The sequence below is a fragment of the Lygodium microphyllum genome, chromosome 2 (assembly GCF_053477565.2).
Source record: "Lygodium microphyllum isolate KBCC chromosome 2, Lygodium_microphyllum_v1.1.10, whole genome shotgun sequence".
NCBI lineage: Eukaryota > Viridiplantae > Streptophyta > Polypodiopsida > Schizaeales > Lygodiaceae > Lygodium > Lygodium microphyllum.
The window spans coordinates 70,969,648-70,996,128 of NC_141136.1; the positions used below are offsets into that span (position 1 = coordinate 70,969,648).

The following is a 26,481-nucleotide window of genomic DNA, read 5'->3' on the forward strand; positions in this document are numbered from 1 at the left end:
CAGTCCTCTGATGCCGGGGAGTGACTTGGGCAGCAAAATGCAAATCCCAAAATGTTGGATCTATCAAACGCAGGGAGAGCAGCCCAAATGTTGACGCCAGGTAAATAATGATGACGTGAGATGATGGAAGATAAGCCAAGCTGCAAAAATGCAAGTCCCAATAGCCTCTATGACAAAGGAGTAATGCCAAGATGCAAAGACCCAGGTTCCAACAGCCCTTGTGATGGACGAGTGATGAAATCACTGATGCTTGGTGATGCAGACTATCACCAAAGGCTAGAATGACACCAAGCTGGAGATGATGATGTCAAGCAAAGAGACCTCCAGAATGAAAAAGGCTGGTGAAGGTGGAGCCTCAAGGAGCTGTCTAGGGTGGAACACCACTGTGTGGCACCCACTAAAAAAGTGGCCAAAATGTGGAACAACCCTTTTTGGGGCTGTCAGTGTGAAACCCTGAATGAAGTGTGTAAACTGAAAAAATAGCTTCTCAACACCACCTTTTAGCACTATGTCTTTCCACATACCCACAAGTAAGCACTTCTTTTTATTGTTGGACAATTATGATGGGCATTCCCCTCACTACCCCCAATCACTCACCTCCCCAATCATCGACCTTCCAGACACAAGGATTCCCATCCTTTGCTTATGGGGTGTCGTCACACACTCCATGGGTCACTCCTATACAAGGATTTCCATCTTTTGCTCAACATGTCCCTATTTCTCTTCCATGGACTACTCATGTGGTCAGCATGTCCATGCCCAGTCAATCCATGCTCACATTCGGCTCCACTATCCACACTTTCTACATGCATGGTGGACACTCTATAGGATTCATTTCCAAGTATACTCCACTCCCCCACCCTATCCACCCTACTCCCATTACAAACCTTATCCAACTTCTAACACTACCACTCCTGTTGCAACGGCCAAGAATGCCTTCATGGATAAGACTAATTTTAACTACTTGAACAAATTTCATACAACAAGTGCCTGAATCTCAGGGTCTTTGGGACCTAGAAGTTGGCCTTGTCGAGCAACCCTTCACCCACAGTTTGCGTTTTTGCGTTTAGGATTTGCAGCCCCAAAAAGGGGCACCATCCTAGACTGACTGTGCCTATTTATAGGCCACTCTCTCACTCATTCTTCACAGCTGATTTATTCAGTCTGTCACCTCCTCTCCGGCCTCTCCACTACCCTCACACCCCTTCAGGAGGACATTGTGGTTCGTGGTTCGTGGTTGTCTTCATCATCTTCCTTGTGCTACAACACCCTTGGTCCCTTGTATCACATTCACTCCATGATTCAGATCTTCATTATTCCATTCATTAGAGTTTCTTCTCTCCTCTCTTCTCTTCTCCATGTTTGTCGAGTTCACTCCGTGTTCCTCCCTACCAACCATATTGTCTCACTGGTATGTCGTCTTCTGACATGGTATTAGAGCTCAATCTGCTCAAACAGCGGCAAAAATCCTCCACTCCAATGAAGGCAAAGACCAGTGATAGGTTCAGCATCCACTCCTCTTCTTTTTCCGCTACATCAACATCTCATTTTTGCAAGTTTCTGGTGTCTTCAACTTGCTGCCCACACCCCTTTCGCGGAGGACATCGCAGTCTCAGCCGTCCCTTGCTATCATCTACAATCTAGTACTTGTTTCTAGACTTCCACCCGCAGTTTGCACAAAGCAACTATTGCTGATCGCTCTCCATTCAAAAAAAAAATCTCGTTTTTGTACATTTTTGATATTTCAGCTTACTGCCCACACCCCGACGCCGACAACATCGCGGTCCAAGCTGGCCATTGCTGTCTACAACAGTTTGGCACCTGTTTCAAGCCTATCACACACTATTCAGAGCCGATTTTAGCATGTTGATTGCTACTGCTGGTTTTTCCTACGTTTTTGTTGTTTTCTCTCTCCTGCAGCCTGCGTTTTTAGTTTTTCTCTCTCCTCGCGTGCGTTTTTCTACTGGTTGCAACCTCTTAGTGTTGGTCACATCCTCCTCCCACTGGCAGCTCACTCCCACCCCTTGAGGCAGACATTGCAGTCGTACTTCACACTTCCGTCACACCCCTTGAGGCAAACATTGCGGTCATACTTCATAGTCGCTTACCTCTTCCTTCTTCAACAAGGCACACTGGTATCCATGGCTTCTTTACCAACAAATGACCAAACTACTCGGTGCTCCTACTGTGCCATCACCGGACATACCACCAATGCTTGCCGACTTTAACCTTTGCTCCCCCCCCCCCCCCCCTCGCCCGGAGTATATGCGTCTTCCACCAAGCACTCCTTGTGCCACCTCTCCTTTCTAGGCAACAAAGATTGTTTTGCATCGACTATCAGAGTACTATGCTCAAGGCAATAAGACACATCCAATGCGCACTAGGTCCTTTCGAGCACGTGGATGATCGATTGGCAATACGACCTCATGGAGATCGTCACAATGCCAGTGGCAGTCTTCTCACACCTATTTCGGGTACAGTGGCTACCACAACCTACCGATCTGTAGTCCTCTCCATCAAGCGACAGTGATTGTTTGATATCATCTCCTCGTCAATCCGCTCCTTTGAGAGACAATGGCTGCTCGACTCCTTCCTCTTCTTTAGCTACCCAATCTGCTCCACTAAGAGACAACGACTATTGCCCACCTCTTACTCATTCTGAGCCCAACCCTTCCCCACACTCAACTACTTAGGTTTGAGAGGCCACCTTTGGAAGTCTTTCAGCACCCCAAGAACCTTCTTCGACACGACCCGCCTCACTTCCTTCATCATCAAACATTTCGGAGTTTGTGATTGATGAGTTTTTCAATTCCCTATCTACTCCAAAGGGGAATGTTATTTATTTGCCCTTAGAGAGGGCATCTATTTCTTCTTCGACTTCAACGGAGGCCCTTCCATCTCCCACGTCAAAGGGGGAACCTACTCCACATGAAGTTCTTCACCCATCCTCTACTTTCTTGGGCTAGCTGTCTTCGACGAGTCATCTCTTCTACTAATACCCAGGATCTTCAGGTACCACCTAGATCAGGACCTCGAAGGTTCAACCGCAACTTGGTGACAAGGCCTTTGTATCCTTCTAGCATGGATTAACAGAGCTAATGGCTTCTCTCCTGAGGTTGAGTTTCAGGTTCTCCAATTCACTCTATCTACTGTTCTTTACTACATAGTACAAGTTCCCTTCCAGGTGGAAATCTTGGATCTTAGGGATCCTCTACATCTTCTTTCTCTTTTTCTTCTTGCCTTGATCACTTGGTCAGCATGGAGCCAACTCTTGAGATCGAGTATGGCCATATCCTTATGGTTCTCAACAACACGCAAAGTCCGGCATTCCTCCTACGCATTGCATGTTTTCATCACATTCTTCAACATGTAGCATTGCATCTCCACCTCACTCTTCTCTTATTCCCCTTTTTGGGTCTAAAAGGGGGTGTTCAGAAACCCTTCACCCACAGTTTGTGTTTCTACGTTTTGCCTTCACGGTTTGCAGCCCCAAAAGGGGCACCATCCTAGACTGATTGTGCATATTTATAGGCCACTTGCTCACTCATTCTTCACGGCTGATTCATTCAGTCCGTCACCTCTTCTCTCCAACCTCTCCACTACCTTCACACCCCTTCAGGAGGACATTGCGGTTCGTGGTTCGTGGCTGTCTTCATCATCTTTCTTGTGCTACGGCACCCTTGGTCCTTTGTATCACATTCACTACATGATTCAAATCTTCATCATTCCATTCATCAGAGTTTCTTCTCTCCTCTCTTCTTTTCTACATGTTTGCCTCGTTCACTCCATGTTCCTCCCCGCAAACCCTACTGTCTTGCTGGTACGTCATCCTCTGACATGGTATCTGAGTTGGATCTACTCAAATAGCGGCAAAGATCCTCTACTCCAGTGAAGGCAAAGACCGGTGGCAAGTTCGACATCCACTTCTTTTCTTCTTCCACTGCATCAAAATCTCGTTTTTGCAGGTTTCAGGTGTTTTCAATTTGCTGCCCACACCCCTTTCGCGAAGGACATCGCAGTCTCAACTATCCCTTGCTGTCATCGACAGTCTAGCACTTGTTTCCAACCTTCCACCCATAGTTTGCAGCCGTTTACAGCAAAGCGATTATTACTGATCACTCTCCATTCAAAAACAATCTCGTTTTTGCAAATTTCAAGTATTTTAGCTTGCTGCCCACACCCCCTACACCGACAACATCGTGATCCAAGCTAGCCATTGCTGTCTACAACAGTCTGGCACCTATTTCAAGCCTATCACACACTATTCGAAGCTGATTTTAGCATGCTAACTGCTACTGCTGGTTTTTCCTACGTTTTTGTTGTTTTCTCTCTCCTAGAGCCTGTGTCTTTAGTCTTTCTCTCTCCTCACCTGCGTTTTTAAGCTTTCTCTCTCCTCATCTGCGTTTTTCTACTGGTTGCAACCTCTTACTGCTTGTCGCATTCTCCTCCCACTGGCAGCTCACTTCCAGGCCTTCCACTGCCCTCCCATCCCTTGAAGCGGACATTGCGATTCATGCTTCACACTGCCCTCACACCCCTTCAGGCGGCGGACATTGCGGTTCGTGGTTCATGGTGGCTGACCTCTTCCTTCTTCAATAAGGCACACTAGTATCCATGGCTTCTTTACCAACAAATGACCACACTACTCGGTGCTCCTACTGTGGTATCACCGAACACACCACCGATGCTTGCCGACTTCGACCTTTGCTCCCCACCCCCCCGAAGTATATGCGTCTTCTATAAGGCACCCCTTGTGCCACCTCTCCTTTCTGGGCCACAGAGATCATTCTGCATCGACTATCAGAATACTAGGCTCAACGCAAAAAGACACATCTAATGCGCACTAACACTAAGTCCTTTCATGCACATGCAGGATCGATTGGCGCTACGACCTCTTGAAGATAGTTGCAATGCCAACGGCAGTCTTCTCCCACCTATTTTCGAATACAATGGCTACCATGACCTACGGATCTGCAGTCCACTCCATCGAGAGACAGTGATTGTTTGATACTGTCTCCTCGTCAGTCCGCTCCTTCGAGACACAGTGGTTGCGACTCCTTCCTCTTCTTTGACTACCCAATCCGCTCCACTGAGAGACAGCAATTGTTGCCCACTTCTTGCTCATTCTGAGCACCACCCTTCCCCACACTCAACTACTCATGTTTGAGAGACCACCTCTGGGATTTCTTCGGCACCTCACATACCTTCTTCGGCATGACCGACGGCACTTCATTCATCATCAAATCTTTCGTAGTCCGTGATCCATGAGTTTTTGAATTCCCTATCTTCTTCAAAGCGAAATTCAAAGGGGATGTTATTTCTTTGCCCTCAGAGGGGACATCTACTTCTTCTTTAACTTCAACGGTGGCCCCTCCACCTCCCACGTCAAAGAGGAAGCCTACTCCACATGAAGTTCTTCACCCATCCTCTACTTTCTTGGGCTAGCTATCTTCGACTAGTCATCTCTTCTACCGATGCCCAGAAGCTTCGGGTACTACCTAGATCAGGACCTCGCAGGTTCAGCCGCAACTTGGTGACGAGGCCTTCGTATTCCTTCAAGCATGGATGCACGGAGCTATTGGCTTCTCTCCCAAGGTTGAGTTTCGGGTTCTCCGCTTCACTCTGTCTATTGTTCTTTATTGCAAGTTCCCTTTCAGGTGGAAATCTTGGATCTTAGGGATCCTCTATATCTTCTTCCTTTTATTCTTCTTGCCTTGATCACTTGTTCAGTATGGAGCCAACTCTTGAGATCGAGTACGGGCATATCCTTATGGTTCTCAGCACCACACAAAGTCCAACATTCCTCCTACGCTTTGTATATTTTCATCATCTTTGTACTAGGGTGCTTGGGCAAGTGAACAATTTTCCCACGAGGGACACTGTCCAAGTGGCACTTGCTGCATGAGCATTCTTCAGCATGTAGCATTGCATCTCCACCTCACTCTTCTCTTGTTCCCCTTTTTGGGCCTAAAACAGGGTGTTCAAAAACCCTTCACCCGCAGTTTGCATTTCTATTTTGCGTTTAGGTTTTGCAGCCTTTAAAGGGCACCATCCTAGACTAATTGTGCCTATTTATAGGCCACATTCTCACTCATTCTTCACGGCTGATTCATTCAGTCCGTCACCTCTTCTCTCCAGCCTCTCCACTACCCTCACACACCTTTAGGAAAACATTGTGGTTCATGGTTCGTGGCTATCTTCATCATCTTCCTTATGCTATAGCACCCTTGGTCCCCTGTATCACATTCACTCCATGATTCAGATCTTCATCATTCCATTAATCAGAGTTTCATCTCTCCTCTCTTCTCTTCTCCATGTTTGCCGAGTTCACTCCGTGTTCCTCCCCACAAAACCTACTTTCTCGCTGGTACATCATCTTCTGACATGCCTTGAGCTTATGCAAACCCTAGATTGGCTTCTTTTTATGTGCCTTCATGGTATTGATACCCGAAATAGAATGTAATGAATCTTTCAATCTGTCCTATGGGTCAATTTTGGCCTCCAAAGGACATTAATAGAGCTTTCTGTCTTTCTCACCCCCCCTCCAAAAAGAAAAAAACTCCTACTGGTTCCATACTGATAAGAAAGTGTAGGGTGGGGGGAAACAGTTCTAAAGAGGGAGAAGAAAGGCTGAAGTGGCTTAAGGGCTGCTAAGGCAAGGGATGACAAAAGAGAGGGGGGGATGTGGTTTGATAGAGGAGAGATGATGAAGGGACAAAGAGGGCGTTCTTTCTCTTTGATTTCTTTCTTTTTACATTTTCCTGAGGGGAAAAGAAGTGACAGACAATTGTCAGCAAGGAGCAGCAGGGGAGAAGCAGAAAAGAGAGGAGGCGGGGAGGATCAGGCTGAACTGGCAGGCAGGAGGAAGGAGCAGAAAGTTTGCAGTAGAGAGAAGCACAGCAAGCAGGACAGAGGGGCTTAAAATGAGCAGGAAAGAAGAGCAGACGGCAGACAAGGAGACAAGGTGTGCTGCACAGGGAAGCAAGCAAGCTGGGCTTAGAGGGTTTGATGGAGGGGCAGGCAGAAACAGGAGAGGACAGCCAGGCTAGGCAAGAGCAGAGGCAGACCCACCAAGGGCTGTCTGAAATGGCAAAGGCCAGACTGTATCCAGCAGGCACAGACATTGCAGTGTGTAGTGAGTTCTCCATCCAAAATAAGCAGACCCAGAAAGTCATGTTACACCTTTGATGGTTAGGCTACTATCCACCTAGACCTTATCCATACTCTAAACCGGGAGTGAGGGAATGCAGCATGCCAGATCAAATCAGTAGCAGGGATGTGATGCATTCCTGCTCTACGGGATGGTCAGTGAGTTTGTTCCCCCTTGAAAAGAAGGCCCATGTGTGACCATATACCACTTACCAGTTGCTGTGCATATATACTCCTCTGAGATAGGCCTTGCTAACACAGCCACCATGACATTTTTGAGATCTAAGATCTTATGAGATGACACTTTCCTTTCTAAAAGAAAAAATATCATTGCATATAGTAGTCTGGACTCTGACAACTGGCATGACTGGCTAACATATTGATGATAATCAACTTGCTAAATGCCTAAGTTCTATTTGAAGGAAATTTTACCTCATTTTTTTTAATATAATGTTTTGAATGACGTCCATATAACATTGCAATGGCTCCTTGACGAGTCAATGCCCTTTCAAATGCAGCACTTGCGCCTTGTTCCAACCTCATTAAGGTTTTCCGAAATTTTTTGTACAAGCGCCGGGATTCTGCAATCAAAAGCCAAATATGAGCAAATTATCAATGTCAATGTATATCCAATTTAGGGTATGTATATATTATTAAGTGCAATGATATCACATGTGCAAAAATTTTGTCAATTGCGCCTGATAGATTGACACCTAGCATGCGTGCACACACACATGGTAAACAAACCTTTGTGCATTGCTATGGGCTTCTCACACAGAGATAGATAGCCTCACTTCTTGATAAAGCCACTTTGTACCTCACAAATATATGTGTGAAAAACAAACCAGTCAACCTGTTCTTGTACATTGCTAGGCTTCACTCACAAACACGAATTACATCAATTCACGATACATCTACTTTACAGTGTTTATAAGATGCTCTGTACACCTACAGGTAGTGTTACAGGATCATGCCTTCACAGACCATTAGATTTCTTACTTCTAGAAAGCTGTGCTTTCTCCTTTCAGTCCCATCAAAGTGGATTCAACCACTTCAGTACCAAGTTCCATAAAACTATATCCAACCCTCCAAGACTGAAAAACATGTTTGCATCCTTGCGTTAATATTTTAGTGAAATAATTTGATTATAGCCAACATTATCATAATTTTCTCTGTTGCAATATATTTGCAATCACCACTTGAAAGCTCCATGTTGTGGCTGCAAGTTTGTTGCTACAAACGTGCTAGTTTCATCACTGTAATATAGGTAGTTTCAATAGATCCACTTTGCACATTCCATTCTATCATGGTTTTCCATTGTACCTCTGCTGAGTCAAGATGACCTCAATCATCCTCGTTCACGTAGTGAACAGAGCCGTAAAGGGCTCCAATGGCACCTACATGTAGGTAACTGACTGGCCAATCATAAGATTGTATTACTAGGGATGGGGCTTGGTCATCTCCAGGTATCTTCGCATTACCATCCATGGTCAGGGGCTTTAATGCATGTCCGTATCATGCCCAATATTAAGTTCGCAAACTAGGGAGCAAGCGATGGCAGGCTATCAGTGTGTGTTTGAAAACCACCCACTATCATCTTTTTTATCCATTATGGCAATGAAGTTTAAATCCCTTACACTGATGTTGACTAGGCTACCAAAATACCAAAGTGCCCACTATGGTAATTGCATTCTTATGGGCAGCCCATATATTCTTGGTTTAAAAACAGTAAAATAGAGCAGTGAACCTTTGTGGCATGAAACCAAATATTTCTTTAAATTGTAAGTGCATTTGAGATACTTTATCACCAAGCCTTGAGCAGAGAACAGCATTATTCATTCTTGTGGGACCCCTTCCCAATGAAAAGACTGAAACTTTCCAAAAGCTTTGAGCTTATTATCATTGGCCTGAACATGTCCACACAATCATCAAAATAGATTCATTTTGTTAGCCATTGCTATGTATCTAGGACCTACATAGTGTTAGGTGCTCTTTTTTTTTAGTAGGGTTCTCCCCCCCCCCCTCCCCTCTTAAAAAAACACATAAAAACCCAAAAAAAACACAAGAAATGAACATTTCACACAGTTTTCTTCTGGTTAAAAGCTAAAATACCATATCATTGCCCTACTTTCATGCTAAAACATCTTTCTTTCACACTTTATAAATTGTTGGTGTACAACCGATTGGGACCAGATGTTAACTAATTCTGCAATACTATCTAGAAGACCAAGAAAACACACTAGCTTGACAAATGAACCGGTCTAGAAAAGTACAATGATTATGAAAATTTAGAAGTCAGAAGCATTACGAAAAGCATCTAGACAAGAAACTCAAAAGGTAAAGTCAAGACTGAAAGGACATACTCAATGATCTAACTAGACCAACCTGCTCTTGCAGATGCATCTTCGTCAAATGTTGGGTCCAAATCCATATCTAATATCTGCAATTTTACATTGCAAAAGCCTAAATTTCTTGAAGATGTTTTTCACCAGGCAAATAACACTCATCCATTCAGTACTGCACACTGTGGCATAGAATATTGGGAGAAACAAGACATTTTGATCACTTTATCATACACTACAAAGCATATTGACAACTTCTTTAGCTCATACCATTTTGGTTTTGCGAAATAAGATGTGGCTCATTATATTGCTCAGAAACATCAAAGAGGAAGATGAGTTCTGCAGCATAGGTAGAGTTAAAAGTCTACATCAGCTAGGTGGTCTAGGGAAAGAAGCTAGGTGATCGTATAGCACCATCAGGGGGTGGCCATTCCATAACATGGTGGCCCCAAAATAATGAAGAAATTTTTCTAAAGCTCCTGTCTATGACAAGAGTCCCCTTGAAGCTGCTCTGGATGCCAGCAAAGGGAATAAATGGTGGAGGAGCAGAGCTTTGCAAAGGTGGCATATACCGAAGGGTTCTCCTTGTTGAAGACGAGCTAGTAGTGGCCCTACAGATCTGCTATCCCGCAACGCTCCCAATGAGTTCATAGTCCTCTGATTGGGACATCAATAACTCTAATACACTTAGAGGGATGGGCAGGGCCTCCCAATCTACCCTTGCATGTAGCCCAACCTCTACTACTTGAGGGATGGGTTGGGCCTCCAATCTAGCCTTGCATGTAGCCGAACCTCTGATGAAAATCATGCCGTGCATCTCAGTCATAGTTGCCTGAAATGAAAACATGTCAGAAACTCTGAAACCCATTTTGAGGTCGTGTTTTTGAAAAAAGGTTTTCCGCAAAAAAAAGAAAAAAAGTTGCACGCACTGGGCTTGCACTTTGCCAACCCATGTTTCCGTTTTCAGCCACTAGGCAATGTGTTTCCCTTTGCTTCCATATCTAGCCTTTGAATTCTAGTTTTATTGCATGCATTTGCATGCTTGTTTCTCTTTATCAAAGCCATCTTGTATCAGAGGATGCACAGAGTCGCACAAAGATTTGCATAACTACTAACTATGAGGTAGTACTCACTCTTAACTCTTGCTAGCAACCTTACTAAATAGTGAGTGTAATGTGTATGTTTAGCAATGTATGTATATAATTATGTCAAGGCTAAAGTAGCAGCTTATACAATGTCCTACAACTAGGCACATACACACATGCGTGTATATTGATATATATTTATATTATATGTCTTCATCTCCCTGTTTCCAAAACTCCTAGCAATTATGATCTCAGCCTCAATAAGGAAATGCCTACTCTAGCTGATTGACTACCAAGAATTAGAATCATATTTCCATTGGGTCTAGTATGAGGATGAAAAGAGGCTAAAAATCCCAAGTAATTTTCAAAGTTTCAAATAAGCCATGCCAAAAACTTGTAAGTTTGACATCTTCATTTGAGATAATCTCATTGAGCATACCATGTGATCTAAAGGTGCATGAATGAAGAGGGCTTATGTGGACTTCCATGTCCTATGGCATGAAATGTGGCTGCTAACTAGATATGTAAATAATGGCATAACCTTCAGGTGCCCTAAATCCAGAGTCATCAGCCAAGATCATATTTGAATTTTCAACAAGCTAAGCAAGTCTCTAGCAAGTGTCTGTCGCTTGCCTAGTTACCTTGGAAGTTGGCACTGTACAAGTCTGTCTGCAGCTATTTCCCAAATTGGCAATAGTCTAAGACAAGTTCCAAGATACTTCTCAATTATGAAATTTTTAAAAAATTCATATGCTGTTTATTAACTTACAAGAAATAACTTTGTTACAGAGAGTCTAAATCAAGTTAACTTTAAAAATGTAAAGTAATTCAACACCCATACCTACATATGAATGAAATTTGAATTTGTTTGCTGTGTCAATGAACATCCTAGAGGACAAACTCGTGCCACAACCATAGATACCATTGACCTAATTTATTTCACTGGATTGAATCTTGCTTTACCAGTTTCTCAGGTTTTCCTTTTCTTTTCCATTATTTCAGGTTTCCCTGTTCTTTTCCATGATGAGATGTTCATGAGACCATCATAACCTCCAATGCAGAATAACAACATTTTCTTTTTTCAATCTCTCTCTTCAGCAAGTGGTGGACATAAAAGCATGCTACCCACTGTCAAAGGTCACACTTCTGTCAACTAATTCCTTAATCATGTTTCTATTAGCAGTACAGTCAGCTCAGGAGTGAGTCTAGGATGCGCTAGGCATTTTAGTATTGTTTACTCCATTTTTATTTGTCATGTTGGTGATTATTTTAGCATTTGATGCTAGCCAACCAGTATTAAATGCTGGCCAACCTGATTACTTTCTTGGCACTATTTTGTCCTATTTATTCAGGCTCCTCCTCCACATTCAATTATTCATCACTTGCAGATCCAGTGTATGCCCTATGGAGAGAGAGAGCCGATGCCACTGCCCATGAAGCCACTGACTCACTGTTGTAAGCAATTGTCTCGTGTTTGGTATATGGATTCTTCCCAAGCACATCTCTAAGTTCTCCTTTGCAGTGTTCTTATGTTTTCTCTTTCCTCTCTCTTCTATCTTGTGTTCAGCAGTTTATTTCAGCATTTCTTCATGCTTCCATTGCTGCATCCACTTCTGACAGTTTGACCCACATATCTAAAATTTACCACCCAGGACTTGCGATTGATCTTTGCTGCTGATTATTGTAATTTTGTACTACAAGTTCAAATGTGATAGTATATTAATGATCTTCTTTGAGAACCTGTTACCTCACATGACAACAAGTAAAAAAATATAAGAAGGTGGCACAAGTGTATGATACCATGGATTCGACATCAGAGAAACTTGGCATCTCCTCTTCACTTTCTAAGCACTCCTCAGAGTTTCCCTGGCATGCTGTTAATGCATCAGCAGTTTGGTCTTCAAAGTATAGAGGATGCTCAGGTTGACCAATCTGTGAAGGAAGGGCCGGTTCATTATCAGAGAATGATACCCCCACTTGTGACCTGGTCTGCAGATCAACAGATGCACCATTAAACTCTACATCCAGAGCACCTTGTGATGTCAAAACCAATCTGGAGTTCGTACACTCAACCCCAGCACTTTCAACAGCTTCTTTGTCTTTGATCTGAGCACAGACATCCGAAACAACCTTATGGCCCAAAGGTTTGAAGCTGTGAGGATCCAGTAAGTGTTTGTTACCACTCTGCAAAAGATCTGAAGTAGGCTCCTCCTTGACAGCTGATGCAACTCCTAAAGCATTGTCTGGATCAAGTGGCCTCAGGTCATTAGCACTGAGATTTATACCAGCAGTCCCTTCATAACCTCCACCAGAGATACTTGATTCATTTTCATCACCCCTAATGTCCGATGGTGAAAACATAGAAGAAAATAAGGATGGTGAGCGTGAAGCAGAACCAGGCAGAGGTGAAGGTATATCTGTATCTTCAGTGTTGAGTACACAGATCATATGCTCATGACCAGGTAGTATCAAAGGCTTGTTACAAGAAGCCAAATCATCGTCTGCACCAGTTTCATTTACTTCATTGGAAACACGTTCTGATTCTGAGGGCTCACAAGTACGAATTGTGGTACTATCAACCTTCCCCTGAATAGGTTGAGAATCTTCAAGTTGCGCACCCTGAAACTTCATGCCACTACCTGCAATTGGTTCCTCTTCAGGGTGCTTGTCAAGAGCAGGAGCATGAGGAGAAGATTTCATAGCTGCATCTTCTACAGGTTTTATGTCACTCATTGGTTCTAGAATCTTTGGTTCAGTTTGACTCGATATTTCTATCACAGGCCCTGAGATACTCTCCAACACTTGCAACTGAGAGGCTTCTTGTGGCATAAGACCAACAAAAGAGGAGTCTTCATGAAGAGACTCGTTTCCAGCACATGGAAGTGCTTGAACAACTGCTCCAACTCCACCAACAGCCAGCAGCCTAACCATTTGAGTAACCGCGTCTGCATCTTCAAACGCATAAACATGAGAAGCATAGACATGCTTGGAGCTGAGAAATCATCTTGGATTAGAAGTAGGTGATCGTACTCATACCTTCTGCATCCAACTCAAGGCTCGGCAGTAGATGATCAGCAACGCATTCTGCATCAATCTGCTTCCTCATCTTGTAATAATGAGTTCGAACACTATTGGCCTTCCGTTTTTTAAGGGAATCTTGTGAATCTTTGAGCCTTTTCATGTATGACAACTTCCCTTGGTTGTTTACAGGTATTTCACATTTTTGCATTCGAATGGCAGCCATCTCTGAAACTTCTGGATCGTAAAGAAGAGCTCGCCATCTCTCTCTCAGCTCCCTCACTGTATAGCGCTGTGAGAACTTTACAGCACCTCTTGCAAGTGCCTCCACTGCAGCACCAGCCTGAAGCTTGCAGGTTGAGAACATTTAAGCTCACTGCATTTCTGGAATTCTTAACTCATGATTGTAGATGCATACTTCATCTAAAACTGATCAATAGAAGAATCAGCACCTCCATAGCATTTTTTAACAGCAAGTCATCCTCCGCAGTCCACATGCTGAAATCAGGCGGTGGTCCAGCTTCAGCAACTGCACCACTAGTCACAACATCTGCAGCAACTTCAGCAGCCACCTTTGCAGCAGTTGCTGCAGCACAAAGCAAACAAAAAGTTAACATTATGGTAATACTACACACATATAATCCAGATTCAAGAATTAATGACAAGCAAATAATAGCACAATCAACTGGCTGCACCTTCTTCACTGACTATTAGCTGAAACTTCCTAAGGTGAGGGGCTAAGGATGCTTGTACCCAAACAGTAACCCCAAAGTCATCAAAATTTGGGATTTTTAACTGATGCCACTAGTAACCTATTCCACATGCAAGACTTGCTCACACAAAAAATGAGCAAGTGAACAGAATATACGTAAATAGACTGAACAACTAAATGCTTTGGTCTTTTGAGGCTGGGGGCAGCTATTGACAGCAGGGAGTGTAGGTAGCAAGCTGGGCGGACCTCTAGAAAACTAGGCAGAGGAGTAGACAGGCTAGTGGCAGCAAGCTGGTGATGACCTCCAAGAGCAGGGTGGCAGCCTGGAAAGGATGCCGATACACTGAATCAACTAGGTGCCAGCTCTTGCATGGGGTGTGACCAACTAGAGAGAGTAACGGAGATGGCCGGCTGGTGTACAATGATGACTGAAAGGCAAGAGATGAAGGTGGATCCTGAAAACAGACAGCAAGTAGATCGAGCACCCACGGCACCTTTCTACATTTGAGCAAAGCACAAGAGACCAAAACTAGACACTATATACGGCTAAACTCGTGAGATCAGATTCAAGAAAAAGATGTTTAAACCTTCTCAAAAATCAAAGTATAGTATCTAATGATGAACAAGGGATCCCTTTGAAGCATTTTGAGTAAAGCATCATGGAAAGAACTGGACAAGATGCAGAGGTAAAGAGAAAACAAACAAGATAAGAAGGTTTTGTGTTGTATGTCTTGGCAAGAGGTTGCATGTGTATTTTTTAGGTAAGTTTTTTAATGTGCAAGAAAAAACCAAACTCTTGATCAGTTATCATAATATTCAGTTGATGGCTCCTAGCTTCATATCACTCTCTACCTTTTTACATTCAGACCTCAAGAATAGAGTTACCTTCAAGATTCCCCTTTGGTGGATAACTCGCACATCCAGCTCCAATATCACCTTTTGATGCACCCTAAAGTGAAAGTAACAAAGAAGTATAGGGTGGACTTTTAAAATAAAGGACATTCCAAAAATTAACTTCCTTGTTTAAGTAAAAAGTAAACCAAAGAGTAAATTTCAGACATACTAAATTAAACTCTCGAAATCATCCACCCCACAATAACATCCTTTACAATCAACTGGATCCTATCACCTAAACCGGACTAGCTGAGCTATTGTGACATGGAATGTCACAAAAACTGAATTGGGAGTAGGTCATACAAGTACAAAGAAAACATTTTTGCAAACACAACACATGTGGCATGCATAGGGATCTTTAGTTTGATATTATTGATCTTTCAGAGAAAAAAAGTTCTATTAAAGACATATTGGACAAAATACCCCCAAAGGTAAAAATAGAAACTACAAAGAACCTCTTGAAGGGCAACTAAATACATCATAAATACAATGATTGTGTGAACAACCAATCTGGTGGGCTATAATGCCAGACCATATGAGAGGCTAGGTGAAAGAAGGTGCTGTATGTGACAAAAGCTACCGGCTCCCCAAGTCGCAACCATAGTCTCTACTGTGCCATGAAAGGCCATCCTCGGCACTCTCCTCGATTAGAAATGTGTGGAGCGATAGAAGCAGAGAGACACTGCTGATAAAAACTGCAATGAACACAAAAAACAAAAACAAATGGCAAGAACACAAGAACTCAAGGAGAATAGAATCACAAAAAAGAATACATGTACCAAGGCTCAAGAAAAGTACAATGGCACGGGGGGGGGCGGGGGGGGGGGGGGGCGAGAAACCTATGAATAGCCTAAAATAAAAACATAAAAATAACAAATCAGCCAAAGATTATAGGCATAATAAATGCAATCAACCATCCAAAATGGCAATGTCACAAAAAAGATATACACACTCGTTGTGGGTCCTAGCACCCACCGGGACATGTACTCTATGTTGGGTGTAAAGTCCCTTCGTCTCCGTGCATACAGTCTTACGGGTGTGAACACACCCTTATTGTACCTTGTACCCTAACATATAAATACATTCTTTTATTCTTTGTGTACCATCACAAACGGTACACCTATCTCTGTGTTCACTCCCTCTAACTCTCAGCTTTGCTCTGCTCTTCAACTAACGCCTTGATCTCGCACTACATTGTGCACTCACCCTTTCAAACTGGTATCAGAGCTTAGACTGCACACTTTGGAGGTCAAAGGCAGACGTGGGACAAGCAGTCGATGGGATTGCTGACTAAAGGGTGCCAAGTGTAACTCGAGTGTGCAGCTGACAACCAACGCAGGCGAAGGATTGGACATGATTGGACGAGACTGCTACTCAACAACTTTGCGACAATCGACAGGCAACTGGATGGCACCAAGCGACACGTGACTACCGAACAAGCGCAACCTGCGACAGCTGTGCGACAGTCGACGGGCGACTGGACAACAACAGGCGACACGTGATTGCTGATGAGTGCAACCTGCAGCTTGTGTGACTAACGGGCCAACCCACTGTTGCAACCTGCGTAACTGACGGGGCGAAGGACAGGACGTGACTGGCAGGTCGACGGACCTCGTCACGTCATTTTTCAAAGGACCACAAATTTGTTTTTTTTCTCTTCAAAATTCTCTTTGAATTTCCCCTTGGCCTGACAGGGTTCGCGTGCATAAGCACAAAATTCAGATTTGTGCATATTTATGCCCAAAAATCTGGGGTTTTTTAGGTTGAGTACTGCTCATGCAAAATTAAGGCATCTGCATCAGAAATTACAAACATTGTGCACGTTTGAATTGGGGATTTCGCCAAATTTACTGAAAATTTTCTTATTTGAGTGAAATTTCTCAACTTTGGATCCATAAAATTTGGGGCTTTTGCTGTATTTGTGAAATTTTGTTCAGCTGAGTCAGATTGGCTAACATTGGTGCACAATTGGGCCTGATAAATTTAGGGCTTTTGCAAAATTTGTGAAATTTAGCTAATTTTGCCCGTTTTATACTTTTGGGAACATATATTAATGCAATCAAGGCAAATCGATCAGTGAAATTTTGGGGCTTTGCTGAAATCAATGGATTTTGGCAAAGTTAATGCGTGAAAGGCACTTTGGGAATATTGCTGAAGAAATCTTGTGTTTATAAGCAAAGAAATTTAAGAGATTTTTTATCTCTCGCTTGTGCGATTTTGGAGAAATTACAGATATTTCTTGGTGTTTTGGGTCTCAGAAGATGATACGAGCACATACGTATGCAATACACATATTGGACAGCTCCCATTGAGTTGATGTATTGCTGATTATTCATGTTGCAGCAGTCATAGTGATCATTTCCACATCTGGAATCGGTGCAGATGTATTTTTGGTGATATTGCTGAAGTGGGAGTTACTTGGCATTGATGCATGCATTTAATGTATGCTGAAATTGCAGTCATACTGCTGAAAGTCATTCGTTATACTGCTATACATGTACTTGGACTGAATCTTGCTATTATTTGCTGAAAAATTGGGCTGAAATCAGCTGAATATTCAGCTCATTTTTGCTCCCAAAATTGCAGCATTGAATTTATGCTTTATTGCTGAAAAATGGCTGCAAATGCTTCTAGCAACAATGACACTAAATCCCTCTTTCAAATCAAGAGGTTTGATGGCACTATCTTTGACTTGTGGAAGGATAGGAAGCAAGGCATTTTATTTCTCAAGGACTGTGGAGATGCTCTCTCGCAAATTAAGCCTGCAACTATGACAGATGTGGATTGGGCTAGACTTAATAAGAAGACCATTGCAAACATTAAGATAGCACTATCTGATGATATACTTACAGACATCAAGCGTCATGATATAGGTTATGCTATATGAAAAAGCTTAAGGACAGTTATGAAAATACAATCCTGTGAATCAAGTGCATCTTATGCGTAAACTTGTGAACATGAAGTTGGATGAGTCTAAGCTAATATCTGAGCATTTGAGTGCTTTCATTGGGATTTAGAGTCAGTTTCAGGACTTTGGTTTGGCGGCTTTCGATGATAAATTAAAAGCTATCTTCTTATTGATGACTTTGCCTGACAACTGGGAATCTTTGGTTGTGTCACTTAGCAACAATCCTGCTTTGACTTTTGATGGTGTAAGAGATTCAATCCTTAATGAAGAAATTAGAAGAAAGTCTAGTGGTGAAAGCAGTGGCTCAACTTACCATGTGAGAGGCAATTCTGAAAAGAGGGGTAATGCAGCTAGTAAAGGGAAAAGCAAAAGCAAAAGCAAGGGAAAACAACAGGATGTCACATCCTATCAGTGTGGGCGTAAAGGGCATAAAAAGCCCGATTTCCGGTACTTCAAAAAATAGCAAGAAAGAAAGAAACAACATGGTAAGAAAAAGAAGGATCAAAAGAAAGATGATAACAACTCTTCTCAAAAGAAATTGCAAAAGAAAATGTTGCATCTAGTGTGGTGATTGAAGAGCTTTCTGACACTGAAGAGATACTTCTTGTAGCCTCATGTAATGATACAGACATTATGGCAGCAGCAAGTGATATGCACATCACCAAAAAGAAGATAATTGATGCCTTACTTTCAGCTCATGATGGCCTGTCACAATCATGGATAGTGGACAGCGCTGCCTCTTTTCATGTTACCCCCTCTTTGGAGTCATTTTCTAAATACACTGCAGGTTGCCTAGGAAAAGTTTACTTGGGTAATAACTATGCATGTGAAATGGGTTTACAAAGTGAAATGTATTGATGGGAAGCCCAAGTACAAAGCACGGCTGGTTGCTAAGGGCTATACACAGAAGGAAGGCATGGACTTCCAAAAAGTCTTTTCACCAGTGGTGAAGATGACTACGCTCCGTGTTTTGTTTGTTGTCACTGCATCCTTGGATTTAGAGTTGGATTAGATAGATGTGAAGACTGCTTTTCTTCATAGTGACTTAAATGAATAGTTGTACATGAAGCAACCAAAAGGATTTGTTATTCCAAGAAAAGATCATATGGTTTGTAAGCTGAAACGCAGCTTATATGGGCTGAAACAAGCCCCTATACAATGGTACAAAAAATTTGATGCCTTTATGCTTAGCCATGGATTCAAACGCAGTCATGCAAATCACTGCTTATACACTAAACAAGCTGATGATGGAAGCCTTATTATGCTGGTTGTATATGTGGATGACATACTGATCGTAGGACAGCAAAAGAGTACTTTAAATGATCTTAAAAGGAAGCCGAGTTCAGCCTTCTCCATGAAAGATTGGGGGGCAGCTAAACACATTTTGGGCATCGCATTAAAAGAGATAGAGGGCAGCATTTGTTGTTTCTCTCACAAGACAAGTACATCAAAAAAGTAATTGACAGGTTTAATATGGCTAAAGCTAAACCTCTTGGTGTGCCTTTACCACCACATACAAAGCTTAGCAAAGCCGATTGCCCTAAGGATGATGCAACTGCTAGCGCCATGAAGGGTATACCTTATGCATCAACTTGTGGATCTTTGATGTATGCCATGGTTGCAACTGGCCCTCACATTGTTCATGCAGTGGGAGTTGTTAGTAGATTCATGTCAAACCTTGGCAAGCCACATTGGGAAGCAGTGAAATGTATCTTCAGATATTTGAAAGGTACACAAGAAAAATGTATATGCTATGGAAAAGGTACACTAGAGTTGCAGGGATTTTGTGATTCAAACATGGCAGGAGATCTTGACACCAGAAAATCTACTAGTGTGTAGGTTTTTACTTTGGCTGGTGAAGCTATCTCTTGGTGTTCAAGATTGCAAAAAATTGTGGCACTGAGTACTACAGAGGCTGAATATATTTCAGCCATAGAAGCTTCTAAGGAAGCTATTTGGCTTGGCTGTTTCGTCAAAGATTTTGGTCTTTCTTCACGTACTCCAATGCTTGGTTGTGATAGCCAGAGTGCAGTATGTCTGGTTAAGAATGCCATGTTCCATGCACGTACCAAACACATAGATGTTCGGTATCACTTTATTTGACAGGTCCTGCATGATGGCCTTGTCACACTGACTAAGGTCAAAACCCAAGATAACCCTACAGATGTTCTCACTAAGTGTCTTGCAAAGGCTCAACATGAGCATTGCATTCGTTTAGTGGGAGTTGGTTAGCTTAAAGGTACCACTTCGAGCCTTTAAGTGGGAGTTTGTTGGGTGTAAAGTCCCTTCGTCTCCGTATATACAATCTTACGAGTGTGAACACACCCTTATTGTACCTTGTACCGTAACATATAAATACATTCTTTTATTCTTTGTGTACCATCAGTAAAGGTACACCTATCTCTGTGTTCACTCCCTCTAACTCTCAACTCTGCTCTGCTCTTCAACTAACGCCTTGATCTCGCACTCCATTGTGCACTCACCCTTTCACTCTACTAATACCCTCTCTCAGATCATATGTGATCAGTACAACAAAGTATAGAATTATAGAGATCTCGTCGTAGTACATACAACAATGACTATCAAATAGGACATCGATACCCAAGTAGTGGATGATCAAGCCACCACCAAGGTGCCTTAAAAAGATATTAATGTGAATGTTGATTGTACGAATCAATCAAATTCCCCTTATGTAAAATCATTCTAAGATGAAAGATTGCTCTCTATCCACTATCCCATCATGAACCTGGAAGTCAAACCACCTCCAAGATTCCAAACTACTCGAGTTAAATGATGTTGTGGAAAGCAGAAATCTAATTCCGCCACACTTGCCTATGAATGAGGCTTGAAATACAAAAACCTAGGTCCACCACACTCACATCTCGATGGACCTCGGAGACCCTGCCACCACCACCCTTTGACACCCCCTCTCTAGCACTCCAAAGTTACAAGGGATGGCAACACCACTGACAGTAGAAAGCTAAAAAAGAAGCCTTCACAACCTTCACCTTCGCTGCATGGCCTGAGTAAGAGTTTACATTTGGAGACACCCTCTTCAAGGGAGTCCTTACCCTTCTCTTATTCTTCTCCTTCGAGTACTAACACATTGTTGGTACACCCAAATCAGCTCGTAATCTCTCTGTCACTCTCACTCTCACTCACCTGCACACTTCCCTTGTTGCAAATCTTCACGCTTCCGCTAGCAATGCTCTCAATAACTGGTATCATAGCCAGATTACAATGTCCGCATTTCCCAAGAGTGTCAGGTCGCAAGATTGACAACAGTCTACAAACAGCACTCCACACGTGAGGCAGAACCAGTCGCGTGCAAACGACCAGCACAGGTCAACTCAAAGAAAAACAACTTGTGCAGCACAGGTCATGGAGAAGACCAGCGAGCAGTCGTGCAGAAGACCAGCGGGAGTAGTTGTGCAGAAGACTAGCAAGCAGTCATGTAGAAGACCAACGGCACCAACGGGCAGCCGAGCAGGAAAAAAAGCGAGCGTCACACGTCGCGTGACGGGGGCCGACAAGACAAGCAGGTGACAAGAGGCGTGCGTAACGAGCCAGCGGAACACGCAAGCAACAAGAGGCACGCGTGACGGGCCAATGGGACGGGCAGGTCAACGGCCCCTCCCCCTCCCCCCTTTTTTTGATAAATCAAAAATTTTTCAATCTTTCTTATTTCCTGCTCTTTTGGGTGTTTGCATGTGTACGCACACAACATAAATATGTGCAAATCGACTTCTCGAAATTTGAGGCTTTTCTCAAATTTGATGTTGTTTATGCTTGACAGTGACATTTGTGTCAGAAATTGCACACATTGTGTATGCTGACCTCAATTAAATTGGAAATTTTGCCAAATTTGTTAGATTTTTGCTCATCTGAGTAAAATTTATTGACATTGGACCCATAAAAATTAGGGGTTTTCATGTATTGATGAAATTTCGCTCAGCTGGGTCAGATTGGATGACATTTGCACACTGTTGAACCTAGAAATTTGGGATTCTGTACAGATTTTGGTAAATTTCTGCAGTATTTGCATGAGGGGTGGCTGGTTTATGTAAAAACAGCAGAGGTTTATTGCTAGTTGAGCGATGTTCAAAAATAAGAATTCTCATACAATAAGACATATAACCCAAAAAACCCACATTAAGAATTCTCATACCAATCGATCCACACCTTCATTCTTTTCCTTTAGAATTCAATTCCTATTTTGAGTTTTCATCCATTACTCCCCCCCCCACCCCACCCCCTCCAAAGGATGAAAATCTTTCCGAGGATTGTGGAATCAAAGTGTATGGGCATTGAGCACATTCGTGATGTGCCTTACTTTCTCAAGAACTAGTTGTAAAACTTGGGGTTATATTCAAGAGTCACATAACAGTCCAAATCCCATGGACGAATGCCCACTTGTGTGATGTAAGTCAATACAACTGTCAAGAAGTCACTTGAGTTGAGCCGACTTGCAATGTGAAGTTCCTCCTCTATGGAAAGACCGTCTGCAGGGCATATTGTTCTTAAAGGATTGTGAGGATGTCGCATAACAGTCCAAATCCCATGGACGAATGCCCACTTGTGTGATGTAAGCCAATACAACTGTCAAAAAGTCACTTGAGTTAAGCCGACTTGCAACATGAAGTTCCTCCTCTATGGAAAGACCGTATGCAAGGCATATTGTTCTTAAAGGATTGTGAGGATGCTTTGCAAGAAGATAAACCTGCACAAATGTCCAATGCACATTGGGGAAAAGTTAACAAAAAGACTGTGGCTTATATAAAGATGGGTGTCACTAATGAGGACATTTTGACAAACATTAAGGGCTTAGATATTGGTCATGCAATATAGGAGAAGTTGAAAACTACCTATGAGATCACCACATCTATTAATCAAGTGCATTTAATGCGTGAGTTGGTGAATATGCGAATGGATGAGTCCAAGCCTGCACCTGAGTACTTGAGTACATTTACAGGTATTTTAAAATAACTCAAGGATGCTAATTTGGATTTTGATGATAAGTTAAGGGCGATCTTTCTGATCATGACACTGCGTGATTCCTAGGAGACCTTGGTAGTTTCTCTCAGTAATAATCCCAATCTCTCATATGATGATGTCAAGGGTTCAATCTTGAATGAAGAAATTAGATGTAAGTCTAATGGAGAAGGCAGCAACTCAACTTACAATGTTAGAGGCAGGGCTAAAAATAAAAATGCAAATGTTGGACAGAGAAGTAGAAGCAAGAGCGAAGGAAAGGAAAAGAGTGATATTACTTGCTATTAGTGTGGTCGAAAGGGCCACAAGAAGCCTAATTGCAAGTACTACAAGAAGGAACAAGAGAGAAAGAACAATACAAGAGACAAAAAGAAAAAAGAGGATAAGACAAATGCATCTGAGGCAGCCAAAGGCAAGGAAAAGGTCAATGTGGCCTCCAGTGTAGTCATAGAGGAGCTCTCGGATGCAGAGGCTGATGTACTATATACAGTAGATTATAATGCCCTTGTATGTCACATGCAAGATATGCATATTACCAACACTGATGTAATCGATGCACTTTTGTCAGTTAATGATGGCGTCACTCAAACTTGGATTGTAAACTCTAGTGCCTCTTTCTATATAGCTCCTTGCTTGGAGTGTTTTGCTTTGTTCAATGCAGGTAGTTATGAAAAAGTATATCTTGGAAATAACCATGCTTGCAGTATTGATGGGATAGACATTGTACACTTGTCTTTGGATAATGGGCAAGAGCTTGTATTGAAAGATGACAGATATGTGACTGGCATCAAGAAAAGTTAACTATCTGTTGGACAGCTTGACTTGCATGATTACATTACATTGTTTGGTGATGGTTTGTGGAAATTGAAAAAGAATTCCATGCTAATCGCAAAAGCAACCAAGAAGGAAACTTTGTATTGTCTGCACTGTAAAGCTTTGAATGGCAAGTTTCTTGCAGTTGCTGAAATTGGTTGTCATTTGGAGTTTGTGGCACAAGAGATTAGGCCATATGAGCCAGAAAGGACTTGATGTCATTGCCTCTTTGAAAAGGGTTGATGAAAAAGGCTCTAAACTTGATTTTTATAATGACTGTCAGTTTGGAAAGCAAATGAAAATCTCCTTTTACTCAGGTCTCTCCCGTAAGCCAATGTCTTGGACTTGGTATATTTTGATGTATGCAGTATGCCCATGAAATCATTGGGTGGTGCTGCATATTTTGTCTCTTTTATTGATGATTGTTCAAGGAAGTTTGGGTTTATCTGTTGAAAAAGAATAGTTAAGTGTTTGCTGTTTTTAAAATTTTTCCTACATTTGTGACCACTCAGATAGGTAGAAAGCTGAAATGCTTGAGAACTAATAATGGGAGTGAGTTCACATCTACTGAGTTTCAATCTTTTTGTGACTTGCAAGGAATCAAGAGGGAGCTTACAACTCCTTACAGCCCTTATTCAAATGGTGTGGCTGAAAGAGACAATAGGACTTTACATGAGAGAGTGCGGTGCATGCTATCCATTGCTAATCTCCCTCATGAATTTTGGGAAGAGGCACTTAAAACCGCGGTTCACATCTGCAACCGCTCTCCAAACAGGTCCTTAAATAATGGCATCCCTGAGGAGGTTTGGTCTAGCAAATCGGCCTCATATGACCATTTACAGATATTCAATTGTGATGCTTTTGTGCATGTTAGAGATGAGCTGATGAGTAAACTTGACCCGAAATCCACCAAAGGCATTTTCATGGGCTATGGTGATGAGGGTGAATTTGGCTATAGAGTATGGTCACCACAGTCCAAGAAAATTCTTTGCAGTCGTAATGTTGTGTTTAATGAGACAAAGTTACTGAAAAGTACTTTAGCCTCTGATGAAGACATGAAAAAGGTCAAATTTCAGAATTTGCAGTCATCTATTACTTCCAATGATGAACCTCATGATGCTGTACCACAGGCTGAAACTGATGATCAGCTGGTTATTTTTGAGCCAGATGATGATGGACAACAAATAGAACCGCAAGGAGGTCATGGACAGCAAGATAGACTTGCTGATTATGAAAATATAGGTGCTGGAAATGAAAATGAAGGTGCAGTACAGCATGAACAGCATGCTGAAAATTGCTTACAGCAGCCAATAAATGCTGGAAATGACATGCCTCCAGATGTAGACCCGATTCCTGAGAATGTAGATCATTGGGTACACAGGTCTACACACTTAAGAAGGCAGCCACATAGGTATGACCCCTCTCTGTACTATGTGATGCTTACAGATGAGGATGAGCCTCTTACATATAAAGAGGCCAAGTCATGCAAATTCAGCAGTAAGTGGGAGCTAGCTATGCAAGAGGAGATTAAATCTCTGTATGCTAATGATACTTGGGAGCTTGTGTCGTTGCCCAAAGGAAGAAAGCCTCTTCCAAACAAATGGGTTTACAAAGTAAAGACAGTTGATGGGAAACCCAAGTACAAGGCAAGACTGGTTGCCAAAGGGTATGCACACAAGAAAGGAATTAACTTCCAAGGGGTCTTCTCACCTACTGTAAAGATGACCACTCTACGTGTGCTTTTCGCTCTCACTATTGTATTGGATTTAAAGTTGCACCAAATGGATGTGAAAACAGCTTTTTTACATGGTGAAATTGATGAGAAAATCTACATGAAACAACCGGAGGGCTTTGTAGTTCCTGGAAAAGAGCAGTTGGTGCAAACTAAAACGCAACTTGTATGGGCTGAAGCAAGCACCACGGCAATAGTACAAAAATTTTTGACACTTTTATGCTCTCTCATGGGTTTACATGCAGCCATGCAGATCATTGTTTGTACATGAAAAAGGATACATATGGCAACCCCATCATACTTGTTTTGGATGTGGATGATATGTTACTAGCTAGGAAAAGAAAGACTAGCCTAGATACTCTCAAAGATCAGCTGAAATCAACTTTCTCCATGAAAGATTTGGGGAATCCAAAGCATATATTGGGCATGAGGATTCGCACGGATAGAACACAGAAATTGCTATTCTTATCTCAAGAGAAGTACATAGAAAAGATACTAGACAGATTTAACATGGCTGAAGCTAAGCCTCTTGGTGTCCCCTTACCTCCATATCTTAAGCTTAGTAAAGCCAACAGCCCAAAAGATGACATAGAAGCCAATGCTATTAAGGGAGTCCCTTATGCATCAACTTGTGGCTCTCTTATGTGTGCTATGGTCGCTACTCATCCACACATTGCTCATGCAGTAGGAGTTGTCAGCAGGTTTATGTCAAATCCTGGAAAACCACATTGGGAGACTATCAAGTGTATTCTTAGATATCTAAAGGGTACACAAAGAAAGTGTATTTGCTATGGGCAGGGTCCACTTAGTCGGCAGGGTTATTGTGATGCAGACAT

At 42.4% G+C, this 26,481-nt stretch overlaps 1 protein-coding gene across 7 annotated transcripts in view; it reads right to left on the minus strand.

Annotated features, from left to right (window-relative positions):
* EMB1967 (Forkhead-associated (FHA) domain-containing protein) overlaps positions 1-26,481 on the minus strand; it is a 103,123-nt gene that overhangs the window by 33,894 nt on the left and 42,748 nt on the right. For 4 of the 7 annotated variants that reach the window (XM_087694923.1, XM_087694936.1, XM_087694922.1 and 1 more), the window contains exons 2-7: positions 15,192-15,255; positions 14,047-14,180; positions 13,613-13,937; positions 12,377-13,527; positions 9,535-9,589; positions 7,582-7,730 (exon numbers count right to left, since the gene is read on the minus strand). In XM_087694923.1, coding sequence (XP_087551049.1) covers positions 7,582-7,730; positions 9,535-9,589; positions 12,377-13,527; positions 13,613-13,937; positions 14,047-14,180; positions 15,192-15,255 — 1,878 coding nt within the window. The remainder of the gene's footprint in view (positions 1-7,581; positions 7,731-9,534; positions 9,590-12,376; positions 13,528-13,612; positions 13,938-14,046; positions 14,181-15,191; positions 15,256-26,481) is intronic. The other 3 variants (XM_087694954.1, XM_087694965.1, XM_087694927.1) reach the window with 2 other exon arrangements.